The 18,537-nt window shown below is 42.5% G+C and overlaps 1 protein-coding gene across 4 annotated transcripts in view; it reads left to right on the forward strand.

Moving 5' to 3' along the window:
* Positions 1–13,607: 13,607 nt before the first annotated feature.
* The window catches only part of LOC129854146 (cadherin-8-like), an 82,313-nt gene continuing 77,383 nt past the window's right edge, over positions 13,608–18,537 (forward strand). The window contains exons 1-2 of one of the 4 annotated variants that reach the window (XM_055920903.1): positions 13,608–13,916; positions 16,267–16,724. In XM_055920903.1, coding sequence (XP_055776878.1) covers positions 16,470–16,724 — 255 coding nt within the window. In that variant the 5' untranslated portion in view covers positions 13,608–13,916; positions 16,267–16,469. Of the gene's footprint in view, positions 13,917–13,967; positions 14,277–16,266; positions 16,725–18,537 lie in introns of those variants that run through there. The other 3 variants (XM_055920900.1, XM_055920901.1, XM_055920902.1) reach the window with 3 other exon arrangements.

Raw genomic sequence — 18,537 nt, forward strand, 5'->3', positions numbered from 1 at the left:
AAGTAAGCATTTCACGGTAAGGTCTACACCTGTTGTATTCGGCAGATGTGATAGACAAAATAGAAATTGATTTGATTTGCAGTTGCACACTATTGACCCTGGCTCAAAGTTCACTGGTTGCGAATTCTAATCCCACATGGGGCGGATGTGTTATTTTTCTTCAAATCCTTTATTTACAATATTCATGCACACACGTCTAATTCTGAAATGTGAAAGCTTACCTGTGATAGGGGTCACCCTGGTAGTAGTTGTAGGTTTTCATAGACAAAGTCCAATCTGTGAGTTAATTTGATGATTGGAAATAGAGATACTGCGTAAATTTTCCATTGCGGGTTGGGTTGCATTGAGCCCCTAATCTTCAGTTTCAAGGGGATGATTTTACTTTTCTTCCCAACACGATACCTCCATAAATATGAGTCCACATTTCAAACAATTTTTGGGTGCCCGATGGGGGATTTGAACAACGTAAGAGGCAATAGATGTCAGGAAGTTGGCGTTTTACCACTGTGAGCGAACTGTCCAGAGCTGTACTTGCTTGCTGTGCACATCATTTTATTATAGGAGCGTGCCAGTGAACTTCTTGCAAGTATGCTTTAGAGAGAATGTATGGGATCAGGTACAACTAGGTTTACCCACCCACAAATTGAAAATTGATGAGCAATTCCCCAATCCACTACTTCTTACCTTAATGCATTTTTAAAAATATATTTGAAGGAATTGGCCAAAGGCTGAAATTGGGGTTGAGATTTACCCTTTAAGTGTATTTGAGTTATTACATTTAGACTTTTACACAAGTAGTATTTTACTGGGTGACTTTCTATTTAAACGAGTCAGTGGCCCAGGACATACTGCTCACTCCAGACCAGGGACTAATCCCAGAGACACAGAAAATGAAAAGAAGGAGTAAGAAAGGCCGACATGCGGGCACCCTGACAAAATGATGTTGGCTAATAAATATCTGCCTCTACCCTCTGTTCTATTGGCGAATGTACAATCACTGGAGGACAAATTGGACGAGCCCCTTTCAAGACTATCCTATCAACAGGACCTGAAGGACAAGCATGAAGATGTTTCTCAGAGTTGAGGCTGAACAGGGACATGAGTAATATACTGTACATCTAGCTGGTTTTTCTATGCAACAGCAGGATTGAATGGCAGTATCGAGTAGGTAAGCTCAAAGGGGGAGGTGTGTGTCTCTTTATTAACAACAGCTACTATCTCTAATATTAATGAAGTCTAAAAGTTCTGCTCGCCTGAGTTACAATACTTAATGATAAGCTGCAGACCATAATATTTACTAAGAGAGTTTTCATCTATATATTTTTTTTACCAACACAAACAGATAATGTCGCTAAGATTGCACTCAACGAGCTGTATAGGGCCATAAGCAAACAATAAAATCCTCATCCAGAGGCGTTTCTCCTAGTGGCCAATGATTTTAATGCTGGGAAACTGAAATCCGTCTTACCCAACTTCTACCATCATGTCACCTGTGCAACTAGAGGAGACAAAACTCTAGATCACCTTTACTCCACACAGAGAAACACATACAAAGCTCTCACTCGCCCTCCATTTGGCAAATCAGACCAGAACTCTATCCTCCTGATTCCTGCTTACACACTTAATACGGAAGTGGTACAATGAAGCAGATGCTAATCTACAGGATTGTTTCACTAGTACAGCCTGGAATATGTTCTGGGATTCATCCGATGGCATTGAGGAGTATACCACATCAGTCACTGGCTTCATTAATACTGGAAGTGTATTGATGATGTCTTCCCTATAGTGACTGTATGCACATATCTCAACCAGAAGCCATGGATTACAGTCAACATTCGCACTGAGCAGGACACTAATCCGGATGTTCATAAGAAATCCCGCTACAACCTCGAGCCACCTAGAGCCATCAAACAGGCAAAGCATCAAAACAGGAATAAGATCAAATCCAACTGACGCTCATAGGAAGATAAATGCCTTCTATGCTCGCTTCGAGGCAAGCAACACTGACCATGCATAAGAGCAGCAGCTGTTCCAGATGACTGTGTGATCACACTCTCCATAGCCGATGTGAGTAAGACCTTTAAACAGGTTAACATTCAAAAGGCTGCAGGGCCATACGGATTACCAGGACGCGGACTCAGAGCATGCACTGACCAGCTGGCAAGTGTTTTCACTAACATTTTCAACCTCTCCCTGACCAAGTTTGTAATACTGTATTTCAAGCAGACCACTCTAGTCCCCGTGCCCAAGAATTTCAAGGTAACCTGTCTAAATGACTATCGCCCCATAGCACTCACATCTGTATTCTTGAAATGCTCTGAAAGGCTGGTCATGGCTCACATAAACACCATCATCCCAGACACCTTGGACACACTCCAATTCACATACAACCCCAACAGATGCACAGATGATGCGATCTCTATTGCGCTCCACACTGCCCTTTCCCATCTGGACAAAGGGAACATGTACATGAGAATGCTGTTCATTGAATTCTGCTCAGTGTTCAACACCAGAGTGCCCTCCAAGCTCATCACTAAGCTAAGAACCCTGGGACTAACCACGTCCCTCTGCAACTTGATCCTGGACTACCTGACTGGCCGGCCACAGGTAGTGAGGGTAGGCATCAACACATCCGCCATGCTGACCCTAAACAGGGGGTCCACTTAGGGGTGAATGCTTAGTCCCTCCTGTACTCCCTGTTCACTCACGACTGCGTGGCCGCCCAGAACTCCAACCCCAACACCATCATTAAGTTTGCTGACGACACGACGCTGGTAGGCCTGATCACCAATGATGATGAGACAACATATAGGGAGGAGATCAGATACTTGGCAGTGTGGTGCCAAGAAAACAACCAGTCCCTCAATGTCAGCAAGACAACAAATCTAATTGTGGACTACATGAAATGGAGGGCCGAGCTTGCCCCCAGTCAAATTGATGGGGCTGTAGTGAAGCGGGTCGAGAGCTTCAAGTTCCTCGGTGTCCACATCACTAAGGATCTATCATAGTCCCCTCACACCAACACAGTCACAAAGAGGGCACAACAATGCTTCTTCCCCCTCAGGGGGCTGAAAAGACTTAGCATGGGCCCTCAGATCCTAAAAAAGTTCTACAGTTGCATCATTGAGAGCATCTTGGCTGGCTGCATCACCACTTGGTATGGCAACTGCATGGCATATGACCTCAAGACGCTATAGAGGGTAGTGCGTACGGCCCAGTACATCTCTGGGGCCCAGCTCCCTGCCATCCATAACCTCTATACCTGGTGGTCAGAGGAAAGTCCTAAAAATTGTTAAAACACTCCAGCCACCCAAGTCGTAAACATTTCTCTCTGCTACCACATGGCAAGCGGTACCAATGCACCAAGTGAACCAACAGAAACCTGAACGGCTTCTACCCCAAGCCATAAGATTGCTAAATAGTTAGTTAAATACTGTAGTTAACAAAATAGCTACCCGGGCTATCTGTATTGACTCTTTTTGCACTAACTTTTTTGACTCATCACATGCGCTGCTGTTTCTGTTTATTATCTAACCTGTTGCCTAGACACTCTATTCCTAGTTACACTGTATATACAGTTGAAGTCAGAAGTTTACATACACTTAGGTTGGAGACCTTAAAACTTGTTTTTCAACCACTCCACAAATTTCTTGTTAACAAACTACAGTTTTGGCAAGTCGGTTAGGACTTCTACTTCATGCATGAAACAAGTAATTTTTCCAACAATTGTTTACAGACAGATAATTTCACTTAGAATTCACTGTATCACAATTCCAGTGGGTCAGAAGTTTACATACACTAAGTTGACTGTGCCTTTAAACAGCTTGGATAATTCTAGAAAATTATGTCATGCTTTAGAAGCTTCTGATAGGCTAATTGACATAATTTGAGTCAATTGGAGGTGTGCCTTTGGATGTATTTCAAGGCCAAGCTTCAAACTCAGTGCCTCTTTGCTTGACATCATGGGAAAATCAAAAGAAATAAGACAAGAACTCAGAAAAAAATGGTACACCTCCACAAGTCTGGTTCATCCTTGGAAGAAATGTTCAAATGCCTGAAGGTACCACGTTCATCTGTACAAACAATAGTACGCAAGTATAAACACCATGGAACCACGCAGCCGTCATACCGCTCAGGAAGGAGACGCGTTCTGTCTCCTAGAGATGAACGTACTTTGGTGCGAAAAGTACAATTCAATCCCAGAACAACAGCATAGGACCTTGTGAAGATGCTGGAGGAGACAGGTACAAAAGTTTCTTTATCCACAGTAAAACGAGTCCTATATCGACATAACCTGAAAGGCCGCTCAGCAAAGAAGAAGCCACTGCTCCAAAACCGCCTTAGAAAAGCTAGACTACGGTTTGCAACTGCACATGGGGACAAAGATCATAATTTTTGAGAAATGTCCTCTGGTCTGATGAATCAAAAAAAGAACTGTTTGTGTCATGTTTTGTCTTTGATCTTCATGTCTTGTCCCTGTGCTTCCCTCTGCTGGTCTTATTAGGTTCTTTCCCTCTTTCTATTCCTCTCTCTCCTCCTCCCTCTCTCCCTCCCCCGCTCTCTCTCTCTATCGTTCCGTTCCTGCTCCCAGCTGTTTCTCTTTCTCCTAACGACCTCATTTACTCTTTCACACCTGTCCCCTATTTTGCCCTCTGATTTGAGTCCCTATTTCTCCCTCTGTTTTCTGCTTCTGTCTTTGTCGGATTCTTGTTTGATGTTTGCTGTTCTGTGTCCTTGTTCCGCCCTATCGTGTTTTTGCCTTCATCAGATGCTGCGTGTGAGCAGGTGTCTAGTGGTCGCGTCTCCAGTCGTTCATCTCTACTGACGAGAGGATTTCAGTTTTCCTGTTTTGTTTTAACCTTAGATATATCAGGAGTATCGTTTTTGTCTAAGACTGGAATAAAGACTCTGTTTCTATTTCGTCGCTTTTGGGTCCTCCTTCATCAGCATAACAGAAGAATCCGACCAAGAATGGACCCAGCGACTACGGATTCTCTCTACACTACCGTCAAGTTCCAGGGAGCAATGCTCGGCAGACACGAGCAGGAATTGTCTGCTGCTCGTCATGCCGTTGAGACCCTGGCCGCTCAGGTTTCCGATCTCTCAGGACAGTTTCAGAGTCTTCGTCTCGTACCACAAGCTACTTCCTGGTCTTCAGAGTCTCCGGAACCCAGGGTTAATAATCCACCATGTTACTCTGGACAGCCCACTGAGTGTCGCTCCTTTCTCACCCAGTGTGATATTGTGTTCTCTCTCCAGCCCAACACATACTCTGGAGAGAGAGCTCGGATCGCTTACGTCATATCACTCCTTACTGGGCGGGCTCGGGAGTGGGGCACAGCTATCTGGGAGGCAAGGGCTGAGTGTTCTGACGTTTATCAGAACTTTAAGGAGGAGATGATACGGGTCTTTGATCGTTCAGTTTTTGGGAAGGAGGCTTCCAGGGGTCTGGCTTCCCTATGTCAAGGTGATCGATCCATAACGGATTACTCTATAGAGTTTCGTACTCTTGCTGCATCCAGTGACTGGAACGAGCCGGCGTTGCTCGCTCGTTTTCTGGAGGGACTCCACGCTGAGGTTAAGGATGAGATTCTCTCCCGGGAGGTTCCTTCCAGCGTGGACTCGTTGATTGCACTCGCCATCCGCATAGAACGACGGGTAGATCTTCGTCACCGAGCTCGGGGAAGAGAGCTCGCGTTAGCAGGGCTTCCCTTCTCCGCATCTCGACCATCTCCTTCCATCGGCTCAGAGACTGAGCCCATGCAGCTGGGAGGTGTTCACATCTCGACTAAGGAGAGGGAACGGAGAATCACCAACCGCCTTTGCTTCTATTGCGGTTCTGCTGGACATTTTGTCATGTCATGTCCAGTTAAAGGTCAGAGATCATCAGTAAGCGGAGGGTTACTGGTGAGCGCTACTACTCAGGTCTCTCCATCAAGATCCTGTACTACCTTGTCGGTCCATCTACGCTGGACCGGGTCGGCTGCTTCCTGCAGTGCCTTGATAGACTCTGGGGCTGAGGGTTGTTTTATGGACGAAGCATGGGCTCGGAAACATGACATTCCTCTCAGAGAGTTAGGGAGGATCACACCCATGTTCGCCTTAGATGGTAGTTCTCTCCCCAGTATCAGATATGAGACACTACCTTTAACCCTCACAGTATCTGGTAACCACAGTGAGACCATTTCTTTTTTGATTTTTTGTTCACCTGTTACACCTGTTGTTTTGGGTCATCCCTGGCTAGTATGTCATAATCCTTCTATTAATTGGTCTAGTAATTCTATCCTATCCTGGAACGTTTCTTGTCATGTGAAGTGTTTAATGTCTGCTATTCCTCCTGTTTCTTCTGTCCCCTCTACTCAGGAGGAGCCTGGTGATGTGACAGGAGTGCCAGAGGAACATCATGATCTACGCACGGTCTTCAGTCGGTCCAGAGCCAACTCTCTTCCTCCTCACCGGTCGTATGATTGTTGTATTGATCTCCATCCGGGGACCACTTCTCCTCGGGGTAGATTATTCTCTCTGTCGGCTCCCGAACGTAAGGCTCTCGATGATTATCTGTCTGCTGAAGGCATTCAGATGGATCCCGCTAAGGTCCATGATGTCAGCGATTGGCCTGTTCCTAAGTCAGGTGTCGAGTTACAGCGCTTTCTCGGTTTCGCTAATTTCTATCGGCGTTTCATTCGTAATTTCGGTCAAGTGGCTGCCCCTCTCACAGCTCTGACTTCTGTCAAGTCTTGCTTTAAGTGGTCTGGTTCCGCCCAGGGAGCTTTTGATCTCCTCAAGAAGCGTGTTACATCCGCCCCTATCCTTGTTACTCCTGACGTCACTAAACAATTCATTGTCGAGGTTGACGCTTCAGAGGTGGGCGTGGGAGCCATTCTGTCCCAGCGCTTCCAGTCTGACTATAAGGTCCATCCTTGCGCTTACTTTTCTCATCGATTGTCGCCATCGGAACCCGAGGGGATTCTCCCTGAAGGGCGTGTTGTCGGGTTGACTGTCTGGGGAATTGAGAGACAGGTAAAGCAAGCACTCACTCACACTGCGTCGCCGCGCGCTTGTCCTAGTAACCTTCTGTTCGTTCCTGTCTCTATTCGTCTGGCTGTTCTTCAGTGGGCTCATTCTGCCAAGTTAGCTGGTCACCCCGGCGTTCGGGGTACGCTTGCTTCTATTCGCCAGCGGTTTTGGTGGCCTACTCAGGAGCGGGACACGCGCCGTTTCGTGGCTGCTTGTCCGGACTGCGCGCAGACTAAGTCAGGTAACTCTCCTCATGCCGGTCGTCTTAGACCGCTTCCCATTCCTTCTCGACCATGGTCTCAGATTGCCTTAGACTTTAGTACCGGTCTGCCTTCGTCTGCGGGGAGGACTGTGAGAGCCGCCAATAAACGTAGGATTAAGAGTCCTAGGTATTGTCGCGGTCAGAGAGTGTGGCTTTCCACTCGTAACCTTTCCCTTACGACAGCTTCTCGCAAGTTGACTCCGCGGTTCATTGGTCCGTTTCGTGTCTCTCAGGTCGTTAATCCTGTCGCTGTGCGACTGCTTCTTCCGCGACATCTTCGTCGCGTCCACCCTGTCTTCCATGTCTCTTGTGTCAAGCCTTTTCTTCGCGCCCCCGTTCGTCTTCCCTCCCCCCCCTCCCGTCCTTGTCGAGGGCGCACCTATTTACAAGGAACGGAGGATCATGGACATGCGTTCTCAGGGACGTGGTCAACAGTACTTAGTGGATGGGGAGGGTTTCGGTCCTGAGGAGAGGAGTTGGGTTCCATCTCGGGACGTGCTGGACCGTTCGTTGATTGATGATTTCCTTCGTCGCCGCCAGGGTTCCTCCTCGAGTGCGCCAGGAGGCGCTTGGTGAGTGGGGGGGTACTGTCATGTTTTGTCTTTGATCTTCATGTCTTGTCCCTGTGCTTCCCTCTGCTGGTCTTATTAGGTTCTTTCCCTCTTTCTATTCCTCTCTCTCCTCCTCCCTCTCTCCCTCCCCCGCTCTCTCTCTCTATCGTTCCGTTCCTGCTCCCAGCTGTTTCTCTTTCTCCTAACGACCTCATTTACTCTTTCACACCTGTCCCCTATTTTGCCCTCTGATTTGAGTCCCTATTTCTCCCTCTGTTTTCTGCCTCTGTCTTTGTCGGATTCTTGTTTGATGTTTGCTGTTCTGTGTCCTTGTTCCGCCCTATCGTGTTTTTGCCTTCATCAGATGCTGCGTGTGAGCAGGTGTCTAGTGGTCGCGTCTCCAGTCGTTCATCTCTACTGACGAGAGGATTTCAGTTTTCCTGTTTTGTTTTAACCTTAGATATATCAGGAGTATCGTTTTTGTCTAAGACTGGAATAAAGACTCTGTTTCTATTTCGTCGCTTTTGGGTCCTCCTTCATCAGCATAACAGTTTGGCCATAATGACCATTGTAATGTTTGGAGGAAGAAGGGCGAGGCTTGCAAGTCGAAGAACACAATCCCAACCCTGAAGCACAGGAGTGGCAGCATCATGTTGTGGGGGGTGCTTTGCTGCAGGAGGGACTGGTGCAATTCACAAAATAGATGGCATCATGAGGCTGGAAAATGATGTGGTTATATTGAAGCAATATCTCAAGACATCAGTCAGGAAGTTAAAGCTTGGTCGCAAATGGGTCTTCCAAATGGACAATGACCCCAAGCATACTTCCAAAGTTGTGGCAAAATGGCTTAAGGACAACAAAGTCAAGGCATTGGAGTGGTCATCACAAAGCCCTGACCTCAATCCTCTAGAACATTTGTGGGCAGAACTGAAAAAGCGTGTGCGAGCAAGGAGGCCTTCAAACCTGACTCAGTTACACCAGCTCTGTCAGGAGGAATGGGCCAAAATTCACCCAATTTATTGTGGGAAGCTTGTGGAAGGCTACCCAAAACATTTGACCCAAGTTAAACAATTTAAAGGCAATGCTACCAAATACTAATTGAGTGTATGTAAACTTCTAACCCACTGGGAATGTGATGAAAGAAATAACATCTGAAATAAATCATTCTCTCTACTATTATTCTGACATTTCACATTCTTAAAATAAAGTGGTGATCCTAACTGACCTAAGACAGGGAATTTTTACTTGGATTAAATGTCAGGAATTGTGAAGAACTGAGTTTAAATGTATTTGGCTAAGGTGTATGTACATTTCCGACTTCAACTGTACATATCTACATCACTTACCTCGTACCTCTGCACATCGACTTGGTACTGGTGTCACGTGTATATAGGCAAGTTATTATTACTTATTGTGAATTATTATTACTTTTATTATTATGTGTTTTACTTTTCTATTTTTTCTCTATTTCTTTCTCTCTGCATTGTTGGGAAGGGCCCCGTAAGCAAGCATTTCACTGTTAGTCTACACCTGTTGTTTAAAAAGCATGTAACACATAAAAATTGATTTGATTTGATAACCAAAGAATGGTTTGTTTCCTGTGTGCTAATGGAGCCCCCTAATTTAGGCCTGCAGTGGTGACATGCTGAAGTCCCAGTCTAGGATGCCAGTTGTACAAACAGCAATGGCTCTGTGATTAATTCCTCTGACAAAGCAGTAACTAATGATTGATTGAAGATGCCCAGGCCCTAAAGACCATTTCCCCTTCACTTACTTTGCCTTTTTCAAAGTCATCTGATATTTTGATCACCAGTTAGGGCCATGTCAGTACAATTAATCACATATTTAAATCTAAGCAATAGCCTGTCCTCATTTAGATAGTATACAGTGTTTTAGTGATTTCTAAGATGATGTTCACTTATTTCATTATATTTAATTTTTTCTGGAAAAAAGCGTAGGATGTTAATCTTATTTAAAACCATCATGACCTTCACTCAGTGTGTAGAAAAATATTGGTTACATGCCAGTGGTGTAAAGTACTTAAGTAAAAACACTTTGAAATTCTACTTAAGTCGTTTTTTGGAGTATCTGTACTTTACTTTACTATTTATATTTTTACTACTTTTACTTTTACTTCACTACATTCCTGAAGAAAAAAAATGTACTTTTTACTCCATACATGTACCCCAACACCTAAAATTATTTGTTACATTTTAAATGCTTAGCAGGACAGGAAAATGGTCCAATTCACACGCTTATCAAGAGAACATCAGAGGAAGGCCCTAAAAATTGTCAGAGACTCCAGCCACCCTAGTCATAGACTGTTCTCTCTGCTAACGCACGGCAAGCGGTAGCGGAGCGCCATGTCTAGGTCCAAGAGGCTCTTAAATAGATTCTACCCCCAGGGCTTAAGACTCCTGAACAGCAAATCAAATGGCTACCCTGACTACCCTGACTATTGATTTGAACATCCCTGGTCATCCCTAATGTCTCTGATCTGGCAGACTCACTAAATACACATGCTTCATTTGTAAATGATGTCTGAGTGTTGGAATGTGCCCCTGGTTATCCACAAATAAAATAAAAAACAAGAAAATAGTGCCGTCTGGTTTGCTTAACATAAGGATTTTTTTTCTTTATTTATACTTTTGATACTTATGTAAGTATATTTAAAACCAAATACTTTTAGACATTTACTGAAATGGAATTTTACTGGTGACTTTCACTTTTACTGTAGTCATTGTCTATTAAGGTATCTTTACTTTTACTCAAGTATGACAATTGGGTACTTTTCCCACCACTGGTATATGCACAAAAATCCTTATCAAGATTATTTAAGAAGACGGAGTGTAAACACGAAAACGTCATCCTCTCACTGGTCCCAAGTAAGTTACATCAGTCTACAGTTCTGCTAAGTAAGATAATACAGATGAGATTCCATAAAGCATAACATAAGCATAAATATGTGTTACTCTTAATTTTAAATAGATGCTCCAATGTTAAATGACATACTGTAGCATAAGCAAATGCAAATGGATTTGGGCATAAAATAAGGAAAACATTCCTACATAGCAGAGGCTCTTAAAAATATCATTTTTGAATTCCCATCTGAAATATGCTGCAACATCAAAGTGTGAGTGGGCGGGAAATTAAATGGCTCATAAAAAATAATAGTAGAGTTGATATCTTTGCTAATTGGGATCTATGGCATCTCGGTCAAAGGCCCTAAGTAGTGAGTCAGGGGAAACATTTTTAGCGGATAAAGAGAAATCATGTAGTGTAAAACATTTTGAGTTTCCCAGAAATTAATGTCTGGTAAAAGATAGATTGACTTCTACCACTATTACTGCTACTATTACAACTACTATTACCATTAAGTATGAACCAATAATATTGATAAATTATATTGAATTAGACTGGGAAATTGTGTCAATGTAATCCCAGTCCTGACACGAATATCAGAGGAACAGTAGGGCCTATGAGCATTAATGCATTATGTGCAGCACAGATGTTTAATAAGGAGTTCTCACAATTGAAAAACACAGACGTGTCCCTGAGTGTTTATTGAACCTGACCGTCCACTCTGACTAAGAAAGCCCATTCCCTGAAGGCCTGAAGGCCTGACCAGTCTGTGTCTCTCTCTGTCAAGGCTGCAGCTTAATAGGCTTCTGAACACTAGAGGGCTCTCACTGTTACTCTGTTTCACTGAGACACTACACTGCAGACCTATTCTGCTAGTGCACAGGCCTATATCTCACATTAAACATGGAGCGCTCTATATCATAATCTACAGCGTTACCAGTAACAACGGAAGTTGTGGTTAAGTTAGCAGTGGCAGTAGTTTATCTGTTGTTTTACCTTTCAGCTACTGTTTCCATGCGACAATAGCTTTGCATGAAGCAAGAATGCAATACTATCCCTTGTGTGTTGCATTGTATGAGTACAGCGACTATTTCATCCTTAGTCAAGCAAATAGAGTGCCCTTTCATTGAAAACATACTCTGACAATATAATTATGCATACACCTTTTGTTGTAGCCTGCTCATATTACCCACATCTAGGTTTTTCAAAGAAGACCATTTTTCTTTTGATAATAATTGTTTATGTTATTTTGATGAAGGACTTCAAGCAACACAATACAATAAATCTTGTTTTCTCTCCATTTCAGCACCTCTGGCTGCAAATAATTGAGAGTGAGTAACCTTTCTTCTGAAGCAAACAGTGCTTTTAGTCAAACGAAAGTGTTGCTTAGACATGAATAAGCATTTTAAGGAAATTGTCTGTATAAACACATTTCTACATGATCAGCTATAACTGAGGCAAAACACGGCAGTAAGCCCACATTATCGAAAATACACGTGTCCCTGGACATGGTTTCCATTAAATTAAAAAGTATAAGTATTTGGGTAAATGCATTTTCACCATACATGCTGCAAATTTACAAAGTACATTTCTCACAGCTTCTCGCGACTTATGTGTTTGGGTATCAGATGACCGTGCAGGCCTGCCTAAATGAATAGCGGGTTAATTGATATATTTAATTTCACTATTGGAATGGATGGGAGGAGGAAAACCCAACAACAAATGCTTTGTGAGCTCATATAACTGGATTGAAGCAACTAATTGAAGTCCATTTGTTTCTATTGCTTTGTTCGACTGAAGACAGTGTATGATACAGATACACCATATACACACAAGTATGTGGACATCCCTTCAAATTTGTGGATTTTCCTATTTCCACCATACCCGTTGCTGACAGGTGTATAAAAACGAGCACACAACCATGCAATCTCCATAGACAAACTGGCAGTAGAATGGCCTTACTGAAGTGCTCAGTGACTTTCAACTTGGCATCATCATAGGATGCCACCATTCCAATAAGTCAGTTAGTGAAATTTCTGCCCTGCTAGAGCTGCCCCGGGCAACTGTAAGTGCTGTTATTGTGAAGTGGAAATGTGGTAGGCCACACAAGCTCACAGTATGGGAAGCCGAGTGTTGAAGTGCGTAGCTCGTAAAAATTGTCTGTCCTCGGTTGCAACACTCACTACCAAGTTCCCAACTGCATCAGGAAGCAACGTCAGGACAATAACTGTTTGTAGGGAGCTTCGTGAAATGGGTTTCCATGGCCGAGCAGCCGCACACAAGCCTTAGATCACCATGCACAATGCCAAGCATCAGCTGGAGTGGTGTAAAGCTCGCCAACATTCATTGGACTCTGGAGCAGTGGAAACGCGTTCTCTGGAGTGATGAATCACGCTTTACCATCTGGCAGTCCGACGGACGAATCTGGGTTTGGCGGATGTCAGGAGAACGCTACCTGCCCCACTGTATAGTGCCAACTGTAAAGTTTGGTGGAGGATGACTAATGTTCTGGGGCTGTTTTTCATAGTTCTAGCCAGGCCCCTTAATTCCAGTGAATAGAACGCTACAGCATACAATGACATTCTAGATGATTCGGTGCTTCCAAACAGGCCTAATCGCCCAACATCAGTGCCCCACCTCACTAACGCTCTTGAAGCAAGTCCAGAAAGCAATGTTTCAACATCTAGTGGAAAGCCTTCCCAGAAGAGTGGAGGCTGTTATAGCAGCAAAGGGGTCCAACTAATTAATGTCTATGATTTTGGGAATGAGATTTTCGACGAGCAGGTGTCCACATACTTTTGGTCATGTAGTGTATCTTTGAAACAATACTCTACCACCGACCCGACCATAAACGTTTAGATACCACCGACCCGACCATAAACGTTGTGTAGTGTCTGAGCGCGTGCATTAATTTCCGAGGCTGTTGACCTGTCTCTTCATCAGTCCAATGAGCGCGGCAAAAGGGGAGGCTCTTCACACCGAACATTTCTCCTCCATCTCCTCACTTTTCTAGTCAGCAAGCAAGCCTGTCGGAGCTACAATAAGTAGTGCCACTGCGGGGTTACTAAACTGTAAGGATTTCCACCGTGTCTTCACACTTTTTGTTATATTTTTTCATTTGTAAACGTCTCTCCTCGAATGAAAAGAGAAACGCAATTGCAAAGCTTTTAATCCATTTTTTGAAAGGGTAAAATGGTGCAAGCATAAGGATGCGAGATACTGTAGTAAGTAAGAAGGAAAATATATTAACAGGTGCATGAAAATGTTTGGGAAAGAACGGGGCTTTTGTTTGATCTTCTATTGCATGTTTGCATATCGTTCTGCATATCAAAACCACCCAGAGATTAGCTTGTGGATGAGGACACTACAATGAGTCGAAAGAAAGGTTGACAAATGACCGGCTAACTATCTATGTGAAAACTATTTAGGAAGTGCAGCTTTCCAATGTCGTAGTCTATTTTCAGCTCCGTGTATTTTTCTCTCTCTTCGATGGATAGAAAAGGAAACTACATTTGTTGAATGCTTAACTTCCAGGCAGTGCAGTTGAGACGACGTGCTGTCCATTTGCAGTGAAGCGATAGTATGTAAGTAGTTTAACTTAGCAACTTGTCTTCGTTTTTTGTGTGGTTGCCAACCATTTCAAATGAATGAGAAAATCATACATTGATGACCAGGCGTTATGTAGTCACTGGACATTTATTCTGAATTACTTATTGCCTACGTGTTGTAGTCTATTTTGTTTCTCGACGATGCAGGCTACGTGTAGGCTAGAACGGTAGTTGTAGCCCCACGTTACCTCATGTGGCGCTATCCACTCTGAGTGGTGCTGAAACCGGCCGGCAACGAGCTCGGTCTTCATGTAATTCAATGAGAGTTTCAGTCATCATTAATAAGGATAATTTCAATGTTTGGATGTTTATGATGTTTCTATCCCTTTATTCCTTTATTCCAATAACAGCAAGTGAACGTGATTAGGCAGCAGTCATACAGATGCATTGTTAGGCTTCTGGGGTGAATAATTAACATAGCCATAGCATGTTTCAATGTAAACTTGCCATGTCGTCCACATTGAAACATGCTATGGCTATATATAGATATATATATATGTATATATATGTGTGTATATATATATATATATAGATAGATATATATATATATAAATATATATGTGTGTATATATATATATATACACATTCAACTGTAATAATCATGTTGACTATTTTAAATTATTATTTGGCACGGAGTATGTTGTCATGTTTTGCTTGGCACTAACAGTAGGTATTTGAAATCCATCCAGTTCATAGAGGGATTATGTCTGTCTACTGTCTGTGAAAAGTCGGTGTTTGCCTCAGCCTTGCTTTTATGCCTGACTGGTTTATCACAGTTTATTTGAGTAATATCTAATAGCTATGTCGTACACAGGCCTTTATCAAGAAATCCTTATGAACTCCAATGCTGTCACTGCTGTCTTTTGTCTTGAACAACTTTGATAGATAGAGAGACCGTTTTCGAGTGTGTGCATTTGCCCGTGGGATTTTACAATTATTTTATTAATGAGGAGAATGATTGGTCGTTTCCCATTTCATATTGTTTCATCTCAATTGACATAATATGGAAGATTCCCTCATTGGTCTGTATAGGCTATTTAAAATCCTATGAATTCTATTATTGCAGGACTCAAATTGGCATCTGTATGCACATTGCAACATGCCACTCTTTTACTTTTTCTAGTAAATTAACATCAAGTTCTGTAGACATTTCTTGTATATTAGATTTAAGTACCATGAATGGTATATTTGTAAAACAGTTTATGTACCACAATGTTAACACGGATTTCTCTCCTTACAGCCAAAATAATAGTTGATTTTCATTCAATCACTGTTTGTATAGAAGTAGTAGATGAGTTGATAGGGAAGATTATATCATATTACTCCAGGCATGATCTCATCAGGGATATAAGTACTTACTGAAATAGAATACCTGCTCTGATCTTTTCAAGCCTCAATTACAGTTATATGTGGGACATTTGATTCATATGGCTAAGATATTTGATGAAAAGCATATTAGTAAATGCCTTTTATCCAAAGTAATATGAAAACAATTATCATAACCAACATGTAATTGCTCAAAATCTTTCAAGGATAATCTCCAGAACATCAGATTAAAGATAGGCAATCTCATGTATCAGACTAGACCAGATGTATAAGACCAGAGACACAATAATTTACCCTACATTGTAGCAGTCTGATATGAGCACAGGATCACGCAGGGCAATGCTTGCTGCTGCTTTATACCATTTGTAATGAAGAGGACTGACTCTTCAGCTCTTCCTGCTCCTGTCATTTTCTTTTATTAGTAAATGGTTGATTTCATTGTTATCATCCATTGATTATCATAAACTAACTCTAGTGATTGTTTGTTTGAGTTAAATGTTAAATATTGCTTTAAAAGTCAGGGACCACTGATCTAAAGTGAGGACCTTGATTTGCTCTCTCAGGTTCCTTCCTTTGAATACTGGAGTTGCCTTGTAATTTATACGATTAAAAGAGATCACCTCTGTTTCCTCCCTTTTAGATCGTTCGCACTGCTGGAACACCAAATGGATGGTGTATTGAGTAGGACATCCCCTCGCCATTTGCAATGGAGGCAAATGAAGCCATGTGAGTGACCTTTATCGCACAATGAATTCAAGCTCTGACGCTCAAAGCAGGAAGAAGTAACATTTGTTCATCATCGAAGGGAGAGCTGTTGATCTTGGGAAAACAAGTGTCATAACAATGCCCAAACGGTCCGAGGAGATGCTGACAGACGTGTGGACTTCCTTGTTGCTTGTGTGGATTACGTGTGTTCCTTATACATCCATGACCCCCATCATCAGCCAGTCCAAAAGTTTACAAACTGGTTCCACTGCAATCCTACGTGGCCTCGTCGAAGGACAAAGAATACTTAGTCGAGCCAAGAGAGGATGGGTTTGGAATCAAATGTTTGTGTTGGAGGAGTTCTCTGGACCAGATCCAATTCTAGTTGGCAGGGTGAGTACTGTAATTGTCAGCTGTATATTAAGCTTGCTTATCGTGTAGAAACATTAATTCAGCCATTTAAATGCTCCACAATTTTTTTTCAACATTTTTGTGGACTAGTTTTAGAGCTGGAGAGAGACAGACATTGGCCTGATCTCATGCAGGGTTTTGGAGAGAACAAATAAATCCACAGCTACCAAATTCTGCGCTGAGGATTTTTGTGTAGTGTCCCTGAAATATGGAATGACAGAGTGAAAATGAATAACTAATGATGCGTTACATTGCAGTGGATTGACCTACAGTACAGTAGAAATATCTTCTCATTGTTTTATTCTATCTTTTCCTTTTCTATTTTCGGTTTATCGTTCTTTTATTGGCCAGGGTATTGGTTGTGGTTTTCCTTTGAAGTATTTGTCATAGGAACACAAGGATAAAAAGGGGGAATTTTTGCAACATTTCATTGTTGAGCATTTGAAAGAGCCCTATAATCCAAAGGATGAGGGACACCTGGTACCTGGCCTGTGTAGACGTGACAGGGCCAAGGCTCAGGGCCCAGGGCCCAGTGAGGGTTGTTGACGAGGCAGGCCAAAGCAGCTTGTTCACAGCTCATTGCAAGAACGCACCTGGGGAGTCTCAACCTGGCAGCTACCACCTCTGACCATTACCCAACCACTCTGGCACATGCAACAGAATATGCCATCAAGGATAATATTTGACCCCACAGTAGCATGACTTACACATACCGTACTGCAGCTGTTTATCGATTTATCGATGAGGTTATTTCTTGCTGTATATTTTGTACCTTAATGCTGTCATGACATATACTACTAGTAGTTGGGGGCATGCTGAAATGACAAAGCTATTATATTGTTTGAATGATTGCTGCACCTATATCTCAATCCCTATCCCACCATTGCAATATGAAAAACACATAGTTTCATGTTCAATCATTGCCAAACATAACAGCGATAAAGAAGGAATTCATGCTGATCATAATTAATAGCACAATGGTACTATAAAGCAAGGGCTTCATGGTTAGGTAGAAGTCTCTAAATATTCATGAGGTGGAAAATGAAGCCCTACAGTACTGTCTGAAAGCCTAAAGTTTGGCAGGATGTCACCTAATTTAGCACTCTAACTTGATTTCTTTGGGGGATTATTGTCACATGGGTATATCAATAAATCACATGCTCAAATGCAGTGTTTACACCTGTGTTTTCCAAATACCATACAAACACAAAAATATAGATAAGTGCAGCATTCATATTTCACGAGTTTCAATTAAACAGCCTCTGTCGGATCCTCTAATGGCTCTTCGTAACCCTGTAATGATCTCCAAGGTGTATCTTTGAATTAGATTGATGCAGCTTTTGGCATGCATATAGAGTTGGTCACACTGCTGGAGAGAATTGCCAGGAGGGTTCATGGCAAATAAGGATAGCACTCAAATCTGTTTAGTTTTAGGTGTGCATGAAGCCTCTGTTCTTAGTCGGGGATTGTTTTAAGCATATTTAGCTGTTCTCACTCAAAATAATTAGCATGTGTAGGCTGAAGGACATTGCAAGGATTGTAGGAGTTAGTTTGGTTGAGGATGGATTTGTCTCGCATTTGAGAGACAGTGTTGATGAGTTGCATTATTATTCACAAGGTTAAGTACTCATGAGCATGGCTGGCAGAGCAAAGATAAATTCAATGTTGCAGTAAGATACAGGTGTAGGATCTTAATTTGATCACCCTGTTGTTGCAGGAAATATCCTGCATAGCAAGAAATGCTAACTTGTAGTGTATTCAAGGTTTAAAAGGCTTATAACATTTTTTGATTTCC

The sequence above is a fragment of the Salvelinus fontinalis genome, chromosome 4, assembly GCF_029448725.1.
Source record: "Salvelinus fontinalis isolate EN_2023a chromosome 4, ASM2944872v1, whole genome shotgun sequence".
In the NCBI taxonomy this organism is placed as follows: Eukaryota; Metazoa; Chordata; class Actinopteri; order Salmoniformes; family Salmonidae; genus Salvelinus; species Salvelinus fontinalis.